The 22657-nt window shown below is 37.0% G+C and overlaps 1 protein-coding gene across 3 annotated transcripts; it reads left to right on the forward strand.

Annotated features, from left to right (window-relative positions):
* Positions 1-1852: 1852 nt before the first annotated feature.
* Positions 1853-11268, forward strand: LOC107605329 (eukaryotic translation initiation factor 4G). Of its 3 annotated transcripts, none has more exons than XM_088489524.1 (10): positions 1962-2081; positions 2246-2508; positions 3147-3277; positions 3463-3612; positions 3754-3821; positions 3935-3991; positions 4261-5580; positions 5698-8579; positions 10341-10535; positions 10622-11268. In XM_088489524.1, exons 2-10 carry the CDS (start codon positions 2354-2356, stop codon positions 10950-10952), a joined length of 5289 nt encoding a protein of 1762 aa, XP_088345650.1. In that variant the 5' UTR covers positions 1962-2081; positions 2246-2353; the 3' UTR covers positions 10953-11268. The 3 variants fall into 3 exon arrangements, with proteins under 3 accessions (XP_016162667.1, XP_088345650.1, XP_016162666.1); XM_016307180.3 differs by having other exon boundaries at positions 1969-2081; positions 4261-5610; XM_016307181.3 differs by having other exon boundaries at positions 1853-2508.
* Positions 11269-22657: the final 11389 nt, after the last annotated feature.

The raw sequence follows: 22657 nt of genomic DNA on the forward strand, positions 1-22657 counted from the left end.
AATGACTGTCCCCACAAGCAATTTGCTTTACCTATTAAGACCATGTAATGCTGTAATTGGATGAGGAATCAGCAAATGGCTGTGATCGCCATGACCCAACCTTCCAAAGTCACTCCTGCACATAAACTGGGGCTCAATTTGTGAGAAAAAAGACACAAGGAAAGAATTGGTTAGAGTTAAAGATGAGGAATAAATGCTTGTGACTGATGGTGGCATTGGTAAAGTTGTGGATAACTATAGCATCGGGATAGTGGTTATTGGTTAAGGATCTATGCGACTTTGGGAAGGTTGAGGAAGATAGAGGGTTGATTGTATCAAACACCTATGGACACTAAACGACGTCGTATCAAGACCTGGAGGCTATTGAATCAAAACAGCGTCGTTTTGTTACTATGCCACGTGGACACTTAACGGAACACGTCACCCAACGTTAGCCAGCTTAGCAGACGAGATGACGGAAGGACTAACGTGGTTATATCCGTCATCTTTCGGGGACGATTTTGATTAACTTTATCTTTCGGGGATTCATATGGAGATCGAGGTATCTTTCAGGGACGATTTTGACTATTAACTCTTATATTTACAGTTATACTTATAACATGTTCAATTTGTTATACATTTTTCTATTATTCATGTATTATTATTTAATAAATATTTTATGTTCAAAATATTATTTATTTATTTATTTTAACTAACCTATAATTTTATTTCTATTGTTATGTTATCGTTAGCTTTTTAAGATATTGTTAAAACTTGTTATGTTATTGTTGATTATTTAAAATTTGATGTTGAGACTTGTTATATGTATTTAATTTTTTTTATTTAAAAAACCGCAAATCCAAACCGATCCAAATCGCTTGTAATCGGATCGGATCGGATCGGATTTCTAAAAAATATTTCATCCAATCCAAACCGCACCGCACATAAATTAAGCGTTCGGATCGGATGACTTTTTCCCTTAAAACCGAACCAAACCACACTGCGAACACCCCTAGTGCGGGTATGGTAGGGTAGGGTAGGGTACACCATAAACCGAACCCTACCCTAAACCCGTATCCTACCCTATCCGTAGGCATACCCGGACTACCCTACCTTACCCGCAGCAGGTCGGGTAGTCTACCCTACCCGAACGGGTTAGACCGGGTTGGGTACCCGCGGTAGGGTATGAATTGCCAGCCCTACTTCTTGGCTGAAAATTGAAAAAAGAGGGGTTAGGATTTTATTTTAGTCTCTACTTTTATCTCAAACTAAATAGAATAATAAGACATAATAATTCAATCTTGTACACTTTATACCAAACACAATATTAAAATTTATTTCAATTTTAATCTTTCAGTTTTTATCTTTCAATCTCAATCTCTTTTCCAAATGCTACTTAAAAAATTGAGACTAAATTAAGTCTTTATATTATATTTAGTATAAAATATATTGGATTGAGTTATATCTAAATATCATATTTAGTTAAGATAAGATAAATATAAAAATTGAAAGATAAATCTAAAAAAAATATTTATCTTATCTTAACTAAATATGATATGATATTTTTTAAAAAATATGATTAAATTTTAGTTAAGATAAGATAAATATAAAGATTGAAAGATAAATCTAAAAAAAATATTTATCTTATCTTAACTAAATATGATATGATATTTTTTAAAAAATATGATTAAATTTTAGTTTCAAATTCTAAAAATTTCAATCTCTTTTATTTTTATTATCTAAAAATACTTAAAAGACTAAAATTTTATCTCTTCAAATTAAAATGTTAATTTCAATATGTAATTACTAAATACTGTACTGAAGTGGTAGTATAGAATATAGTCCGTGGGATTCCCGGGAAGAGGTGGTAGACTGGTAGTACAGACTAGAGAGTTTTCTCTTCCGTACAATACACATCTCTACCTACGTGTGTGGGGTCCACTCTTATTTGAGTCAAATACACATCTCTCTTTGCAGTTTGCACAGTGTAATTGTGTGTCGTGTATGGACTCCCCGAGTCCACATTTCTAATCTCAATTAAACCACCTGACCCATAAAAATAAAAAACCCTAGTTTTTTCACACACCTAACACACTCTTCAGGTTCTCTCACTCTCCTATTCCAACTAATTCCTTTTTCTCGGTTCTCTTCCACCGCATTGTGTTTATTGGGATTGGGCATATGGGTTGATGTTGATTAACTAGGTTTAGTTTCATGTGGGATTGTGTGCGGTGATGATGATATCGATCTGCTTGCTTGGTTGCAGGGAAAATTGAGGAAGGAAAATCCCCCCTTTCTTTTTCTCTATTTTCTTTTCTTTTCTTTTTTTTTTTGGAAAACGTTAATTTTTTGGAGGAATTAAGGGTTGGGATATATGTCCTTCAATCAATCAAAATCCGACAAGAGTGACGCTGTGTACCGAAAATCCGGGCGATCTGCCGGCTTCAATCAGCAGCGAGGCTCCTCCGGTGGTGCATACGGTAGGGGCGGCGGTGCCGCACCTTCTCCGTCACTATCCTCTAACCGCAGGTGAGTTAGGGTTTGCAAATGTGTTCTTTTTTTTTTTGGGTGGGGGGTTTGGTTTATGATGATAATGGGTATTTGGAATGATTTATTTTCGTCATTTTTATTCTTTAGTATTTCGTGTTGAATTGTGTTGTTTTCAGTGAGCAGTTGTGTACTTGTATGTGGTGAGCTTAGAATCAGTTGAACATCCACTTTTGCACTGTTCTATGGCTGAATTTTCAATACAAAGCTTAGTTTGGTACAAGTATATTTGGGAGTGCCTTAGAACCTTGAATCAATTTCCAGAATCCGGATCATTAGTTGCAGGCTGTAGTATGTGCCATTGTTTTGTGGGGTTTTGTTGGGAGTGTCGTGCATATTTTTTGGATAAAGTTAGCAATTTGACTTCTACTTTGTGCAAAGCAAATGATCATTCCTGAGGGACATTTATTTGAGATGTGATCAACGAGTAGAAAGTTGTGTTTGTTGATTTTCTTTTCCCCTTTTTTTTTGGTTGTTTTCATTAGCATTTTGTCTTATTTTGTGTTATAATAAAATTCTTGTTTGATACAAAAAAATGTAAGAGGTGTTAGTTTTCATTTCTTGCTTTTCTTTTGAATAATGATGTTCTGATAATTTTTTATGGCTGTTACTTGTGTTAGTTTTAACAAGAAGTCTAATAATGCACAAGGTGGGCAATCTAGGGTAAACCCTTCTGCACTAACCGAGTCTAATAGTACTTATGCAACCCGGACTGCACCAAATGGTAGCCACGTACAGCCTCAATTTCATGGTAAGTTTTAGCAATATTTCCCCAGATTTTGCAAAATACTTTTTCGATAGATATTATTTTGAATGAAGTGTACATTTACTAGTTATGTACTTATGTTATCTGGCCTGAAAGTTATGTTACATGACTGAGTGTTTGGTAAATGTGATTGTCTTTTATGGACATTATTCATCCACGATGAATAATAGGAGGATCTGATGCACCCGTTACCAATACCACTGTCAAGTCATCAGAATCCTCAAATGCTCAGAGGACAACCAGAGCTGTTCCGAAAGCTCCTACTTCTCAACCTCCCACCTTGAGCTCTGATTCAGCTGCTTTGACAACCCCTGCTAAGGGTATGTTGTTATCCATGTTGGTTCATATATATAGAATAAGTCAATATTTCTGAATTCTCATAAATATAACATTTTAACATGAAGGGAATTTTGTTATATGTGACTTCTGAGAGTGTTTTTGAATACTGTTTTGTGCCCTAGGAGATGCATCCAAGGCATTTCCTGTCCAATTCGGATCTATTAGTCCAGGTTTTATGAATGGAATGGCAGTAAGTTTCCCTTATCTTTGTATCACTTAATGTATCTCTAAACTTTATTTATGTATTATTTAAAGCTGGAATTTCATGAGGAGTTGATGATGTTCTATTATAATAATATTCAGATTCCTGCTCGCACAAGCTCAGCTCCACCCAATTTAGATGAGCAGAAGCGTGATCAGGTATGCATCTTATTATTTTCTGCTCTATTTCCCTGTTATTTATAGAACAATATAAATTTGCTAACAGCATCTAATCCTTCATAAAGTAAGAAATTCTAATTGTTGACTTCTCTGGCTAGAAATTATTATTTTCGGAAATGAAATCAGTAAAAGGAGTGTATCTTGATTTTATACTCAGTCTATTTGAAGTTGAGATAATGGGCTTTACTTGTTCTCATGGTAATTCAAGCATTATTATCTTTCATGAAATCTAGTTGTGTAACTTTCAGGCCCGCTATGATTCTTTTAAACCTGCTCCAGCACCAGCACCAACACCAACACCAGCACCTCCCATTCCAAAGCAGCACCCTGTGAAGAAGGATACAGGTATTACTGATCAATCTCATGCTGGGACTAGGGCAAAGAAAGATATGCAGGTGTCAGCATTGCCTCCAGGAAGCCAGATGCAAAAGCCTTCTGTTGTTCCTTTAAGTGGAATTTCAATGCCAATGACGTATCATCAGCCCCAGGCATCTGTACAGTTTGGTGGTCCGAATCCACAGATTCAATCTCAGGGTATGCCAACAGCATCTCATCAGATGCCTTTACCTATGCCTTTGCCAGTTGGAAATGCTCCACAAGTGCAGCAGCAGGTCTTTGTTCCAGGCCTTCAACCTCATCAGATGCATCAAGGACTCATTCATCAGAGCCAAAACATGAGTTTTACTCCTCAAATGGTCCCTCAATTGCCCCATCAGTTAGGTAGCATGGGCATTAGCATTGGCCCACAATATTCCCCACAGCAAGGAGGAAAATTTGCTCCTCGTAAAACTACTCCTGTCAAGATAACTCATCCTGAGACCCATGAGGAACTTAGGCTTGATAAAAGGGCAGACACGTATTCAGATGGTGGGTCATCCGGTGCTAAATCTTACTCTAGTGTGTCCTCTCAATCTCAACCTGCAATGCCAGTTTCTCATCCTATTAATTACTATCCATCCCATGCTCCCTTCTATCAACCCTCTAGTAGTAGTCAGATAACACCAAATTCTCAGCCACTGAGATTTAATTATGCAGTGAGCCAGGGTCCCCAAAATGTTAGTTTCATGAATTCATCTTCTCATAGTTCACTACCTGTTAATAAAGTTGTCAATCATATCCCTGGCATTGTTGAATCATCAAATCCAAAATTTTCCCGGGATGTGCATAATGCTATCTCACAATCTTCAACAGGAGCAACTTCTGTGTCTGTTAAACTTAGTAGTGGGTCTGGTGTTGTGGACTCATCAGTTGCCAATTCCAATATTTCTGCTGCCCAAAAGAGTGACCCTGCCAGAGCTTCAGTAGTGTCTGGTAATGCTAGCTCCTCTTTGCCCCAAAAAGGTTCTGAAACCTTCTCTGAGGTTTCGTTGGAACAGTCTAAGTTATCCGGTGATTCTTCAGTTTTGAGCTCATTGCCAAAACAATCTACTGCATATACTAAGGTTACAGCTGCTCCCATGAAGCCTTCATCTGCTATGAATGAGGAGGCTGTTTTAGTTGTGTCTAATAATGAAGAAAAGGGGAAGGAATCTCTGAGTAGGTCAAATTCTTTGAAAGATAATAAGAAGGTACAGAAGGAAGGCCAATTACAGCATCCAGTATGTTAGAGAATTTTGTTCTTGAGACATCTTATGGCTCTTTATTTATTAGTTTTCTTTCTGGTATTGACTTTTTACCCCTCACAGGTTGTACAGTCTCCTACTGTTTCATATGTGTCTTCCCAAGCTGTTGAGAGATCTACTGGGGATTCTGAAACTGTAGTAACTAAAACAAACCATTCTGCAGCTGTTATCAGTGAAGATATCACAACAACGACTGAAGATACATTACCAACTCCCCCTTTGAGCATGCCTCATGCTGAAGCAAAAAGAAATGGTGCTGTAGAACCTTCTACTCATGTTTCAGCTGAAGGACCTGTTGCTCAAGCTGCGGATAGTTTGAAAAAGAATGATGAGCTAGATGAATTTTCACAACTGGATAAACTTTCAAAGAATAAAGATTCAGAAATGGGTGAAAATACTGAAATATCATCTATTCAAGGATGTAAACGGGAGCTGGATGAATCTACAAGCTGTATTCCAGAATGTGTAAACAAAAACCCTACTGCATTGGGTTCTTCTACAGATGTTTGTTTGAGTAGAGATATTGCAGTTAGTAGTGAAGCTGTTGTAAGTTCTCCGACATTAGACCAGAATTCATCTGATATTCCAGAAACAACATCAGAACATTTCGATGATGGTTTAGAGAATGCTGGCAGTGTAGTTTCTCTTCCAGCACCAGATACTAATGATAGATCAATTTTAGATCAAAATAAGGTAAAAACTACATCTAAGGCGAAAAAGAAAAGAAAAGAGATTCTTCAGAAAGCAGATGCTGCTGGGTCAACCTCTGATCTTTATAATGCATACAAGGGACCTGAAGAGAAGAAAGATGCTGTTGTTAGCTCAGAAGAAGTGGCAAGAGTTTCTACTTCTGGAAGTTTGGAGCAGTTGTCTACTAATGCTGCTCAGCCAGATGCTATAGCAGGTGAGCAATGTAGGGAGAATAAGGCTGAACTTGATGATTGGGAGGATGCTGCTGACATGTCTTCACCAAAACTTGAAGTTTCAGATCAAACTGAACAGGTTATTGATGGATCTGTAGTCATTGTGAAGAGGTACTCTCGAGATTTCCTTTTGAAGTTTGCAGAGCAGTGCACCGATCTTCCCGAAGGATTTGAAATCACAGCAGATATCGCGGAGGCTTTGATCAGTGCCAACATTAGTAGTTCACGTGATCCGCATCCTTCTCCGGGAAGGATTATAGATAGGCCTAGTGGGATGTCTCGGATGGATCGCCGTGGTGGTGGTATTACTGAGGAAGACAAGTGGAGTAAAGTTTCCAATGCTTTTCATTCTGGTATGCGTTTGGATAGTATTGGAGGTAATGCAGGATTTCGCCCAGTTCAAGGAGGCAATTTTGGTGTATTAAGGAATCCTCGCTCGCCTCTGCCATATGCTGGAGCTGGAGGGATTCTTTCTGGGCCAATGCAATCCATGGGAAATCTGGGAGGAATGCCAAGAAACAGCTGTGACAGTGAAAGGTGGCAGCGTGCTTCAAGCTTCCAGCAAAGGGTTTTGGTTCCTTCTCCTCCTCAAAGTCCTTTGCAGATGATGCACAAAGCTGAAAAGAAGTATGAAATCGGTAAAGTGACAGATGTGGAAGAGGCCAAGCAGAGGCAATTGAAAGCTATATTAAATAAGTTGACTCCTCAGAATTTTGAGAAGCTTTTTGAGCAGGTAAAAGCAGTTAACATTGACAATGCAGTAACTCTCACTGGTGTCATCTCACAAATATTTGAGAAGGCTTTGATGGAACCTACCTTCTGTGAAATGTATGCCAATTTCTGTTCACATTTGGCTGCTGAGTTGCCTGATTTTAGTGAAGACAATGAGAAGATAACTTTTAAGAGATTATTGCTGAACAAGTGTCAGGAAGAATTTGAGAGGGGTGAAAGAGAGCAGGAAGAAGCAAACAAGGCGGATGAAGGTGAGGTCAAGCAATCTAATGAACAAAGGGAAGAGAAAAGGACAAAGGCAAGAAGACGCATGCTGGGTAATATCAGATTGATAGGAGAACTGTATAAGAAGAAAATGTTAACAGAGAGGATTATGCATGAGTGCATCAAGAAGTTATTAGGTCAGCATCAGGATCCGGATGAAGAAGATATTGAGGCTTTGTGCAAGCTCATGAGTACGATTGGGGAGATGATTGACCATCCCAAAGCCAAGGTTCATATAGATGTATATTTTGAAAGGATGAAATCATTATCAAACAACATGAATTTATCTTCGAGGGTGAGGTTCATGTTGAAAGATGCCATTGATTTAAGAAAGAACAAATGGCAACAAAGGAGGAAAGTTGAAGGTCCAAAGAAGATTGAGGAGGTGCACAGAGATGCTACCCAAGAGAGGCAGGCCCAAACCGGTAGGTTGGGTCGTGGTCTGGGCAATAATCCAGCAAGAAAAAACCCTGTAGATTTTGGTCTGAGAGGGGCATCTATGTTACCTTCACCTGTTGCTCAGATGGGTGGATTACGGGGGCTGCCTTCTCAAATTCGCGGATATGGTCCACAGGATGCTCGAATGGAAGACAGGCATGAGGCTAGGATTCTCTCAGTTCCAATGAGTCAAAGATTGGGTGATGATTCAATAACCTTGGGACCCCAAGGAGGTCTTGCTAGAGGAATGTCCTTAAGAGGTTCAACTGCAGTTTCAAGTTCAACCAGTTTTAATGGTTATACTAATTTAGCAGAGGGATCACCATACAGTTCTAGGGAGGGCCTAGCATCAAGATATATTCCAGATAGATTTGCTGTGCGAACAGCTGATCAATCAAGTGCCCAAGAGCGAAATATCAATTACAGTAACAGGGACTCGAGAAATGCAGATGGGAATTTCGACATGCCTGTTGTAACTTCGCCTTCTCAACTTCAAGGGACAGCAGTCTCCCAGATTCCTTCTTCAGAAAGGGTTCCGGAGGAACGGTTGCTAGACATGTCAATGGCAGCAATAAGAGAATATTATAGGTACTGCTTTCTGTGTTGTTTCATTCCACTTTGTTTTCACTTTTCAGTTTGGAGAGAATTGTGATTTTTCTGAATAGCATGATTATTTTTTTAGAAGTTTCAATACTTCGGAGAAGTATAAACGTCAGTAAGCTGAACATGTCTAGAGTCTTTATGTGAAATCTTTTCAGTTCTCACTTAAACATGTTACTTTATAATAGTTATATAAACTATCTGCCTTAAGATTATTAAAAACAAATTAATGGTTTGTGCCATTTCTTTTGGATGTCATGTATATGGGCGTATGATGATACTTTTCTGAAAGTGTTAGAATGGTGAACTTTTTATTAAAAAAATATTGACTGCTGGATAAAGCTAGTGCAGAAATTGAAGTGTAGTTTCTGATATTTATAAATGTGGAGTTGTGGATAGAGTATTTAATTAGTATTATCAATATTACATCTATACCTGTATAAATGTACAGGATGGTAAGTTGATATTGGATAAGATTTTGTGCATGAACTGTGCATATGGTAGTGCATAAGGTAGTTTTTGAACTGAACATTGTAAGTTGCGAGTAACTTATTCTAGTTGAGAGAGATAGGCTGGCATGGATGGGGGGAAGCCGGTTTGTTGAAAAGGGAAAAAAAGGGAGAAAAGGAGGTAAAGTTCCTTCTGGATGTGTTAAACCAAAGAAATATGGCGGGTAGGTCATACATGCTAGACCTGAGATTCATAGCTTTTGAAATGCTATTTCCTTTAAAATATTTGCTGGCTCAGTGGGATATAATGTGTTGTGTGAATGAGTTACTTATTACTGATTTAACAACCATGTTACAGTTATTAGAACATGTTATGCAATTTTTGTCTCATGATCCACAATGTCTCGTTGCGGTATCCCTACCAGTGTGATGTGTCTGATATAATATTTGTCTTATTACTGATTTAACAACCATATCTTTTACGACATTTCTAGCCAGTTATGGGTATTTGATACTTTGAAGAGAATTAATTGTCCACATTAGTATAATACCTGTGAAATCTTTGTCCAACTGATATGTTTTACAATGTTGTGTCATTTGAATATATTATATGTTTTAGCCTGAATCCATCAAGTTTCTATTACTGACTTACTGTGTAATTTGTGTCCACTTTCTCTTAGTATATTGGTTTTTTTTGGGGGTGGGGGAGCAGTTGAAGATATTAAATTCCTCTTAGATAACCAATGCTACACTTTCTAAACTTCATACTTGAGTTCAGTCCAGTAGTTTATTTAGTAGGAGATTGGGTAGTATTTGGGATTCTTCTGAGAGGTTAGTGTTATACAATACAAGGGTATTAGATATAATGTTACCTAAATCTTTAGGGGAGATCAATGTATGGTTTTAGAATATAGGGGAGTTGGGTTGAATTTAATCAAATTTCAACAAAGTTGAGTGTATTTTGCCCCTCTAAATCTGATATTTAGGGAAGAATTGAACAGAAATTCCTCGGGCCAATCATTATAATGTATAAAAACAATGTTGAAAACCATATTTTAATCCACTAGAAGAGTGTCTATTTCTTTATTTTTTATTTATTTGTTTTGTGGTGCTAATTCCTATAGATTCTGGAAAGATTATTATGGTGCAGATTTAATTTTATTCTTTTAATAATTTTTATTGGTGGTGAAACTTCCTGTACCATGTCAGAGAGCAGTTTGTCTAAAGTTTGTTTCCGGTTGTAGAATTATTTTCAGTCATTTTATCACATAAATATCTGACAGCAAATTGCTCAATTCAGTGCTAGGGATGAGAAGGAAGTTGTTTTGTGTGTGAAAGATTTGAACTCTCCAAGCTTCCATCCTTCCATGGTGTCTATTTGGGTCACAGACTCTTTCGAGAGAAAGAACACAGAAAGAGATCTTCTGGCTCAGCTACTAGTCAACCTTGTGAAGTCTCAGGATGGTATCTTGAGTCAAGCCCAGCTCATCAAAGGGTTAGTTTTATATGATAATGAATGGTAAGAGAAGATTTGTTATTGTGATGAGAATTTTACTCATGAATCCTTTTTATCTTGGCTAGGTTTGAATCTGTTCTCAGTACTTTGGAAGATTCAGTTAACGATGCCCCCAAAGCACCAGAGTTTCTTGGCCGCATTTTTGCCAAAGCTGTAACAGAGCATGTAGTCTCTTTGAAAGAGATTGGGCAGTTAATACATGATGGTGGTGACGAACCTGGCAGTCTCTTAGAAGCAGGACTCGCAGCTGATGTTCTTGGAAATACCTTGGAGGTCATAAAAATGGAGAAAGGTGATGACGTTTTAAGTGAGATCCGGACAAGCTCCAACTTGCGGTTGGAGACTTTCAGGCCACCTGAACCTTTGAAATCAAGGAAGTTAGAGAGTTTTATTTAGAGGATAGAGATGCTCATAATATCCTTTTGAAATAGAGGGAAAAATTATTTATGCCTAGTGTTTATAGGATACTCAAATTTGCTGAAAACGTTTTCTCCATACCGGTTGGTGGGAAGAATTTTGCAAATGTGGTTTCTGTCATTATTTGTGACATCACTGGAATTATATAGCAGGTTCAAGGAAGCAGCAGAAATTTTGGGCTGTTATGTCATCTTCGATGTGGGTTTTGCTTTCTCAACAGTCTATTGAAATATACTGACACATTGATCTGCATCGTATCAATAAATAGACACGAAGGTTTTTCTAGTTTGTAAAAGAACCTTTATGCTAATGGGACATGTGGTCGAGCATAATTGAAATTCGGAAAACAAAAACAATATTGATACACCAGATATTTCTACACTTAAATACAGTTAGATAGATAAAAATAATGTTATTTATTTATTTATTTATATTATTTACTTTAACAAAATATAAAGAGAGCCTTGGTTGGTTGGTTACAAAATATTTGCGTCAAAATGACGTTTATTATAAGAATGTATGCGTAAGGGTCGTTACCTCCCTAAGGCCATTAACATTCGAGTAAAGTATCATTCCGGTTTATGTCATTTTTTAGAATGACAACGCGATCCTTAACCAAAAACACGATTCATTTCGGTTCTTGACTCTCTGCTCCGTCTGTCAACGCGGTCCTTCAATCACTTTCATGGCAAAAATTTGACAGAAATTGCTGACTGTGTAGGCAAGTGGATGACATGGATGGCTTGGGTGGTTACGTGGAAGATGGAAGTCCACATGGCTAGGTGAAATGGACAGGGACCTATCTGTCCTCGTACACAACACACAAAAGCCGTCGTTTTGAGGTTTCCAGGCATGGTTATTAGACGAGTCTGGTCGTCTCTCTCCCTTGTTTCGTGTATAAACCCATACCACCATGAGCAATAGCAGAGAGCGTGGAGTGGAAGAGATGCGTTGAATGATGAGGGTAGGAGTATTTTTGTGAGCTCCGTTGGCAGTGCTGGAGCGAGAAAGAAGAAAAGATTCGTTGCCCCAAAATGCAATTGTGGAATTCAGGCAATTCTATTCATGTCGTCAACACAGTCGAACCCTAATAGGCTATTCTTTAGATGCTCATATTTCAAGGTATGAAATAATTAGTTATGTTCTTATTCTTGTTAAGATTTGTAGCAAGCATTTCTTCATTGCAATTCTAGTTTTTTCATTTTTTACTGTGCAGACTGCAGAATCTCATTGCAAATATTTTCTATGGCTGGATGAATATGTTTCACTGTTTAAAGAAGAGCAAATAAATGATGACAGTCTCCAAGGTCGAAATCCAAAGCAAAATCACTTGCTGGATGCAGCTGTTTCGATGGAAGAGAAAGTGACTAAGTTAGAGGACAGAGTTTCTGGTTTAGAGTTGTAGATGAAAAATTCTAGAGATGTTAAGTGTATTAGGGGTTTTAGTTATCCATTAATGGCTCTTGTGTTTGTCTTTGGAGTTGTATTTGCAAATTATCTCCGATAATTTCGATAGCAGATAGTAAGTCTATGATTTTTTTTTGTTTTGTAAGTGCCTGTTGCTGAAATAGTTGTATCACGAACAGTGCAAATATGATTTTATTAAATGAAATAGTTGTGTTGGTTGTTTGGAAAAGATTGACTATGTCAAAAAATAGAAAGTGTTATACTCCAATTCTTGCTATCCATGAAAAATAATCCAGTAATAACTAAAAATAATATGTAACATTAACAACTTCATCCAGTAACCAAATGTCAACATCTTGTACACAAGGTGACTCCAAAAGTGGGCAACATATAACCTTATACCAACATTAGCAACACAAAGAAAAATAGAGTATCATAAGTCCTTAATCCAAAAGTGGGCAACATATAGCCCTATAACCAAAAGACTAATTGTTGCGGTTGTATGTAAACTAGTTTATCAAAAAGACAGCATCTACTTGTTAGAATATAAACCTAGGACTACACTTCTAGTTCTTTCTAGGAGGCCTAAATCCAGGAGCGGGAATAAACTTGAATAGTCTTGATGTAGTCTCGGAAGTTGCTGCGGCCATTGTCTCAGCACTAAGTCCATCTTGTTGACTTGGTTTAGGCAACTTTGATCCAATAGGAGCATTAATCTCATTGTTGGATGGAAGTTGTATGTTGGTTGGAATGGGAGGCCTGAAGTGAGCTCCAATGATTGGAGGAGTCTAATTCACCATAGAGGCTGGAACAAAGGTGGAGGTGGTTGGTGGCCTAACAATTGGTTGCTTAATCCTTTGTGGAGGTGGGTTATTCAAGCTGGGGGTCTCAGATGCTCCCTGTAAACAAACAGTAATGTATTATGTGAAAAAAAAAAAAAAATTAAGACATTGCTATTTATAATACAATTGTGATTTAGATTACAACCTCTGGTTGGGGAGCAGATTGTGAAAGAGGAATTTCATCTCCTTGTCCCACTGCTATACCTCCTTTTGGTGTTGATTTAGGTAGCTTCTTTTTTTGTTTTTGTTTTTGTTTTTGTTTTTTTTTTCTTTTTTGCCTTTGTCTACAATTATAAACAGTATACAACTCACGAGTAGTCAACAATAATTTCATGAACACCTTTCAACTAAGTAACCCTACAAACTACTTACCACAGGATCCAGAGAAGTTCCTGCAACATTGGCATTCAGATTGTTTTCCTCACCAACTTGATTCTGTGTGGATCATTATACAGAGATGACAATTAAATGCTTCATCAATTTTTTAATGACAATTAAAACCTTGACCAACCTAGAAGGTCACACTTAAACCTTTAACCATTTAGATTATATGACAAATCGAACCCTAAAGACGCCATACCTGTGTGGTGCTAGCAGAGTCCACCGCTAGAACAGTCTTCTTCAGAGCCCTCCTTTTCTTCTTGGTCATAGGCTTTCAATTAGGATCTTTAGGTGGATTGGAGCATGTTTTGTAGTAATGACCCATTTGGCCACACTTGTTACAAGTCACCTCAAATGTCTTCTTGGCCTTGTTGGTATGCATCTCCGTCTCAATAGAATAAACTTTTCTCTTCATTTTTGGATGATGGCAGCTTTCTTAATTAGGGGAAGTAATGGCTTTGGTGAATCAGTTAGGATCCAATATTCTTCACTATTAACTGGTTTAATGCAATGTGAGTAGGCTGATCTGATAGCATCCATTGTGAGCCATTTGTGCACGAAGTTCTCTGGCCTCAATCCCATCTCAGCCATGGCTGCAACCGCATGTCTACAAGGCATGCCTGCACACAAATACATAAAACATACTAACTATTTAAAGACTTTACATTTATTAAACAGACCAACCATATAACAAGATAAATTGTATACCAGTTAGCTGCCACACATTGTAGGTACATGTCCTAGTTTGTAAGTTTACTCCAACCTTGTGCCTTTGCATTTGAACTTCAAACAGTACCCTATCACTATTACCAGCCCAGATTGCTCTCCACTTGGTACTCTTGGGCTTGATAAATTGATCAAGTCTCTTCTGCTGCACAGGGGCCAAGATACCAGTGTGGTTCTCCAATCTCTTCTTGTGTATAGCCCTTTTTTCTCATGATTTAACACCTCAGTTCTTCACACATTGACAGAATTGGCCACACTTTCATCTTATTTAAATACATAAAATTCCTAAAATATGGCAACAGAAACAATATTTTAACCTCTCTATACCCCACCACAGCTGAATGTAAACAAAAATTGTTAAATGAGGACCACAAAAAAAAAAAAAAACAAAGAAAGGGACAGTAGCAACACCAACCTCAGCAATCTCTGCTGTGTACAGAACCGTCCAAGTTTCGTCAACAGCGCCGTCTAACCACCGTCTACGTCACCGTCAGCAGCTTCGTCAGCAACCTTGTCAGCAAGCTTGTCACCACTCACCACTGCCTTGATGGAGAAGAAGGATCTCTGCTAGGGTTTAGAAGGTAATTGTGTTAGTGGGTCAAGGGGTCTTTACGGGAGAACATATAAGGTGCGAAACCAAATGACGCCTGAAAACCTCAAAACGACGGCGTTTGTGTGTTGTGGACGAGGACAGATAGGTCCCTGTCCATTTCACCTAGCCACGTGGGCTTCCATCTTCCACGTAACCACCCAAGCCATCCATGTCATCCACTTGCCTACACACGTCAGCAATTTTCGTCAAGATTTTGCCGTGAAAGTGACTGAAGGACCGCGTTGGCAGACGGAGCACATGGTCAGGGACCGAAATGGATCGTATTTTTGGTTAAGGATCGCGTTGTCATTCGGGAAAATGGACAGGGACCGGGATGGTACTTTACTCTTAACATTCGGAAAAAGGATAAATAAATTATTGACTTTTTCAAATTGTGACAAATAAGTCCCTCAAAAAATTAATTATAAATACATTTTTGACTTTTGCAAATAGTGGATGGATACATCCTTCCATCCATTTGCCTCTCCAAAAGCAAACAGAGAGGGCTGAGGTGGTGCTAATGTGTTCGTTACAGAGCGACGTGTTCGTTACAATGCAAACGTGGCATGTACTCGAAAAGATAGAGGACAAATAAGTCCCTGTGTTTAAAAAAAAAAACAGCATCGTTTTGTTGAACTGCCCTAACTCGTTAAATTCATGCCAAACTCTATTACAACGCCATTGTTAGAGGTTTTTGGGTGTTAGGTTTGTGTTCCATAGCCAATGACATAGGTTCGTCGAGCACACAACGAGTCTCATTACCCTTTACCATTTGTTGTGTGCAAGGTGGAGACAAAAAGGATGACATTGCTCCCATGTGCAAATGCGAAGTCTATGCTATATATTGTATAAGTTTAGGATGTCAACCAACCCCAACAGATTGTTCCTCGGGTGCCCTTTCTTCAAGGTAAGAGGGCTATTAATTTTGAAGCTAATTAATTGATGTAGTTCATTGAATTTTTATTTTTTTTTTATAAACTTGCAATTGAAAAATTCAGCCCAGTGCAAGTTTTTGTTTGGCTTGATGATCATGTTACAAAAGTTGGGGGACAGATAAGTCAACTTGTGATATTGAGGTTGATGATGTGAATGTGTACTTGTGCAAGAATAAAGTGGAACATAGGCTAATTAATCTGGAGAAGAAGATAACTTATATGGAAAGGAAGAGAAAAACTAATGTGTTTGTTGTTCTTGTATGCTTGTTTGTAACTTGTGTTGCTGTTGTTGTCATTAAGTCTGAAAAAATAGACAATTAGATAAGGTACATTGTTATTGTAATGATGTAGGGTATGAGTCCACAAGTTTTGTTATGTTAATCCATTAATGAATGATGCTACTTTGGTTTTCTCTGTTATATGATACATTTAAATGGGCCATATATAATATTTTGATAATGTATTAAAGGTGAACTTCATTAAGTATTTTGGTGCTAAACATCTAAACATATATTATGACAACTTAAAAGGGATTACAAGTCTAGCAAAATAAGCCAACATGACAAAGTTGGCCACCACATTAGTATTTTAATTTGCCAAAAAAAAAAGTGTGTAGCATAAGCAAAAAAAAAAAAAGTTTAATATCAAGTTTCACATCTAATACAAGTAAGTTCTTAAAGTAATTTAATCAGAGTTTTGGATTGTTGATTTCTGGGGTAGGGATGAACTTAAATATCCTTTGAGTTCCAGTGCTTGCTACAACCAAAGTCTCCTGGGATGGTCCTCCATTAACTGCCACATTTGGTTGCTGCAATGGTGCTAAAGTTTGTTGTTATTTGCTAACAACCTTCCTCCTTATTAGTTACTTGGGTCTAAAGAGAGCTTGGGCTGGCCTTCTTGACACTTTTGCTGGTGGTCTAAATCGTTCTTGGCCTGCCCTTGCAGGTGTTGCAGATATAGGCACTAATGGGGTTACTGCTACTGGTGATGTCTGAGAGCTTGTAAAAGGAAGTTGTTGTTGACCGATAGTAGAATTTGTGTTGGCCTGCAAACAATTATGCAGTTTCATGAGATTAACAATGATAAAAAGTTAGTCACAACATTTGAAATTTGCTCACTGCTGCTTGGTTCTGATTGGTTGTCTCAGGAGTACTCTGTTGCCCACCTTGAACAATGATAACACAAGAATGTGTCACATAATTGTTATCATAGGGTTCATAAGAAAATAACTGAACAACTATGACCCTAATAAAAAAATAAAATGTAAAAGATAGTCCCTGAGAAAAATAAAAAAAGACAACTGAAATCTTCACTTTTTTAACAGGGGGATAGATAAGTCCTTGGATATTACCTCTAATTGAGGTGTAGACTGAGACATTGTCAGCTCAGCTTGTGCTTGGCCAGAATTGGTGCCACACTTTGCTCTCTTTGTCTTAGATTTTCAATTGGAGTTCGAGGGTGCTCCTTTGAATGTTTTCAAATTGTGCCCCTTCTCACCATATTTGCTGCATGTTATTTTACAAGTTTTCTTCACTTTATCACTTTGTATCAGATTCTCAGCTGGATCCTTCTTTCTATTGTGCATCTTAGGTCTCCCAATTGGCCTTTTTATTATTGGTGGGTCTAGTCTGATCAGTCCAGTTCTAGTCCAAAATTCTTGAAATGTACTGGTTAAATGCAAGTCTATATGTTGCATGAAATGAGTCCATGCACAGCCATTTGTGGGCATAATCCTTTGGTTTATCATGCCTCTTGTGGATAGCAGCAATTGCATGAAAGCAAGGCATCCCTGCATATGCATGACAATGCAATATTAACACAAAACAATTGGTGATAAATGATGATTACAAGTTGATAAATGAATTAATCATTACTAGTTAATTGCCATGCAATGCATGAGCATGTGTGCTTTATAAGATCAACATCAACCTTGGTGTTTCTTCGATTGACCTGAAACCTTTTCCTATCATGGTCACTAGTCCACTTAGCAATCCATCTGTTGGTTGGTTTGATCATGCGGTCAAGCCTCTTCTACTGCACAGGTGAAATCTTACTAGTGTATGGTGGCAAAAGTGTAATGTGCTTAGTCATCCTTCTCATTAGATAGCATCTTAACTCCTCACACACAGTTAGAATTGGCTTGTACCGATACTTTTCAATTTTTGCATTTCCATGATTTGCACATGTTGTTGGTCAGACTATCCACTTTCGAACCGTGACTAAAGTAGGCTTTTACCCATGTCCTTGGATCAAACCTAGTCAGATAAGTCCAAGCATCTTTGTTGATCTTTTTTAGTTTCTCCATCATTTCTACAAACTCTGAAGGAGTTGTACAATTTGCACAGTCCCATATGCTCTCTCTCATTTGCAAATCCTTGAACCGATTTACGAAGTTCTTCCACATATGTAGGACACAATTGTGGGGGTTGCATTTGGCATGAGGTCTTTTCATGCTTGTCTCAGTCCCTGCAACAAGTGTATAGACATTGACAACAAATAACTAAAATATGAACATTTCTTTAACCAATCAATAAATACACAATCTTAGTAAGTTACCTTTTGTTGATCACTCATAAAATTCCATCCATGAAGTGATGCATTTCTTAGGTCTTCTTCAAGCAAACTCAAGAACCATTTCCATGAATCCTTTGTCTTCAAGCCAACAACCGCAATGTAGAAGTGGTTCTTTACGTCTTGTCTTACAGCAGAGAGCAACTGTCCCCCAAAGTAGCCTTTCAAAAAGCATCCATTGAGGTGTATTAATGGTCTACAACCATTTCTAAAACCTTTCTTGCATGCATCCAACCATATGTACACCTTGTCAAATACTGGGGGAGATTGTGGAATCGGAATCACCTCCAACAAAGCATTTGACCTAGGATTACTCCTCAATATCTCAAACAGATAGTCTCTCAGTTTGCTATATTATTCTTTCTCATTCTATATAATCCTCTCTCTTGCTTCCCTTAAAGCCCTATATACCATCTTCTCATGTGGATGCAAATCAAATCCCTCTTTGAAGAAGTCAATGACTTCTTTTCTATTCATGTGAGGTTGTGTAGCTAACCTCTTCTCAATCTTCTTGCTTAGCCAATGTTGGTCAGCATCATTACTTCCCAAGCCTCTGGCACAAGTATGTTCAGACTTGTATGTCTTCACTTGGAAGCACATTGGTGAAGTATTCTTGGACACATGCACAAAAAATAGCACTCCACAACTTTACATCCCACTCTGACTCTTTCCTTATCATTCTTGATCCATTTTAGTTCTCTGCCCTAAAAAATGAATAGGTCCCTCACCACTTCTTTGAAATGATCAAGTGTTGCAAACCTTGTACCCAATTCAAAGTGTCCCTCCCCAAAATCATAATCATCATTAAACTCAGGCCAAGATGCTTATCTCTCTCATCTTCAGAGGATACAGGTGTATGCAAGTCCTCAGACTGATACTCATACACATACTTTTCATCAGATGATACCACCTCTGATCTGTATGTCCTCCCCTTAGGAACAGTACTACCCTGCACACTAGGCCCAACATCAGTCTATACACTAGGCCCAACACCACCTTGCACACTAGGCCCAACATCACCACTCATAGCAAGCCCATTACTCTTTCTTGGGCTCTTTCTTGCCACATTCTTCTTCTTTGTCACCTTCTCCTTCTTTTTGACAACATTAACCCTACCCTTTTGCTTCTTGCTTAACTCAGAATCAAACTTATTTGATTCAACCAATTTCCTTGGGTTCTTTCTTGTCACATTCTTTCTTGGACTCAAACCATTCTTTGATTCAACCAATTTTCTCTTACTGCCACCTTTTTTTTCCAGCACTATCATCATCATCATCATCCTAATCAGTGTCACCTTCATATCCTAGAGGTGGAGATTTATAATATTCATCCTATGCACTTTAGTAGCTATCATCAGAGGATGATGTGTTCAAGTTAGTACATATGTTATCTAGGTTTATAGTTTTCACATTATCCCTACCTACATCCTCTACATGTATTGGTTTATCTATGGGGTGATTGAAATAAATGTAGAACTCATTAATATCTAGGTTCCTGATCTTATTCTCACACAATTCATGGATTCTAGCATCCCCTGCTAAAAGCTGAAGACCAGACTCAATGTCACTAGTAATACTATCATACTAATACAGGACCTCATACTCCCTGTACCCTAAGCCTTCGAACATCTTCACTAGATCACCAAAGTTTATAAAGTCTATGTTGAGCTCAGGAAACTTCTCAACCTTACCGTTGATATACACTAGCTCTCCACTATTATTCCTAACAAAATTACCCCAATGGTGGAACACAGGCACCATAAATGTCTTTGTCGTCTACAGTAAATGCACAATATATTGCAACTTTTAAATAATACTATAACAGAAATGAACAAGACATCATCTTTCTACAAAATTTCAAAAAATGCTAACATTGTGGTCTCATTGTAAACCAAACATTCACATGCGAAAAATAATAACACACATACATGTAGAAGTCATATTCAGCACCAAGAGGTACATACCTTGTTGGAAGACTAAAATTGCAACACCAGAACGGCTACCTGTGCCCTAAGCTGTAACCTTCGCAACTGTATGCAAGACTTCAATAGATGATTCCTCGATGATGCTTGAGTTTTTGGAGGGAAGAAATTAGGGAATCCTGTAATATCTTCAACTCTGAAAGAGGTTTATAGGAAATAAGGTAGCTCAACAAAACAGTTTCGTTTTTCTAAACATAAGGTCCTATTTGTCCTCTATCTTTTCGAGTACATGCCATATTGGCATTGTAACGGACACGTCGCTTCATAATAGACACATTGGCGCCACTTCACCCATCTCTGTTTGCTTTTCGAGAGGCAAATGGACGGAAGGATGTATCCGTCCGCTGTTTGCAAAAGTCAGGGATGTTTTGTAATTAAATTTTTTAAGAGACTTATTTGTCACGATTTGAAAAAGTCAGGGAATTATTTGTTCTTTTTTCTTAACATTTTAATTTTTCATAATTATATTCATCTACCTAAACTATTTTATATGTTAAATTAATCTTTCCCTTAACAAATTATAACATCTTTATTAAAAGAAAATTGTAACATCTGTCAGCAGAACAAGCTAGCGTGTTTTTTTTCTTGAAACTATGAACAATCTGAATATTTACTTCTTTGTCCTTTGTTATTTCCCATCTGACTTTTACTTCTAGCATCGTTGTTGTAAGTATTAACTTAGAAAGCCAAAAACATTTGTAATTAGCACAAACATGATGTATATCCAAAGTAATGGTTTATAATATAAGTGAGGAAATAAAATCTAAACTATATATAGTTATGATAAATAGTCAAACGTCCTACAAATCTATCACTAGAAAAATGATGTTTAATTGTTTATACCATTTTTTTGTGCATTTTTCTTTTTGTACACATTTTTTTTTATCAGTGAAACTCACATGATTCTTAGTCCAAGAAGTGAGTACAAGTTTAAACAAGTGCAACACATTCTTACATAAAAAAAAGAAAAGGCAATAAAATATAATTCCTATATCCACAAATTCAACAATGATAGTGTATGAGCAAAATTTCGAATCAAGCATCCTATGTATTTTTCGTGTGGTATGTTAGAAAATTATTAATTTTTTAATTTTTTTATGGACAATACATATATATCAATTATAATCACAAACTTTTTTTTTTAATAAATTTGTTATTTCTCAATAATTCAATCATGGATGGCTCTGATACCACTTGTTGAAAATTCTAGAATTCTTTAAATCCAATACCGTCCATGTTAAATCATTAAAAAAAGAAAGACTTTCTGTCATTAATAACTTATATTTCATCAAATTATTATCTATATGGCCTTTTGAGATAAACATGGTTGATAACTTATATCAGTTCAGTGGGAGTAAGTATATTTTCATTATTCTTGTATGTCAGCGGCATACAGAATTGTAAATAATGTTATATACTCAACTCTAAGGGAGACAAGTATAGTCTCATTAGGTACCTCAAGAAAGTTATAAATCTAAAAAGTGCATAAAATTTATTATGCTTCAACAGTAGTATGATGGATAACGAATTTGTACACTTACAATTATTGTGTACTTTATTAGTATCTTTGATAGATATTTGAATTAATTAAGAATAGATCACTAAATAGTAGATAAACAAGTTTTTTTTATAACAAAACATTACATGTTCACACATATGAAGTCAGAAACTAAAGTTAGAGATTATTTGGTATTCAGATTCTGACTTTGTTGGATGTCAAAACAATTTTGATCCATTGCAGGTATATTCATATGCTCATTGGAAGATTTCTTTGGAAAAGTATTGAGAAGATACTTATTATTCTTTCTACTAAAGCACTTGAATATAAAACATCTTTTGAAAGCATCCAATTAAGTGACTAAAAACACGTGTCACAAATTATGGATATATATATTTAAAACACCACTTGAGTTATTTTGTGACAATGTGTTAGCAGTCTAATATTTTAAATTCTTTTACAAAAGAGTTCAGAGTGTTTAAGTGTCTATTAAGCATATTAGCACAAACTCCATAAATATGTGCATATTTGTTTAATAAAAAATAAATACCCAAGGTCTTTCATTGGATACTATTCAGGTGGGTGTCATTTCATTTTATGATATGTCGTTTCAGTGGGAGTGTGCATTTGGATACTCATATGGTTCAGATAAATTTACTTATATAGATATTTCTACAGAAATAAAGTATTCATTTTGTTTTACTCTGACTCTTGATCTCATAAAGTTTATTAAAGTTGGACCAGTTGAAAA

This window comes from Arachis ipaensis, chromosome B6, assembly GCF_059453495.1.
Source record: "Arachis ipaensis isolate K30076 ecotype BB chromosome B6, ASM5945349v1, whole genome shotgun sequence".
NCBI lineage: Eukaryota > Viridiplantae > Streptophyta > Magnoliopsida > Fabales > Fabaceae > Arachis > Arachis ipaensis.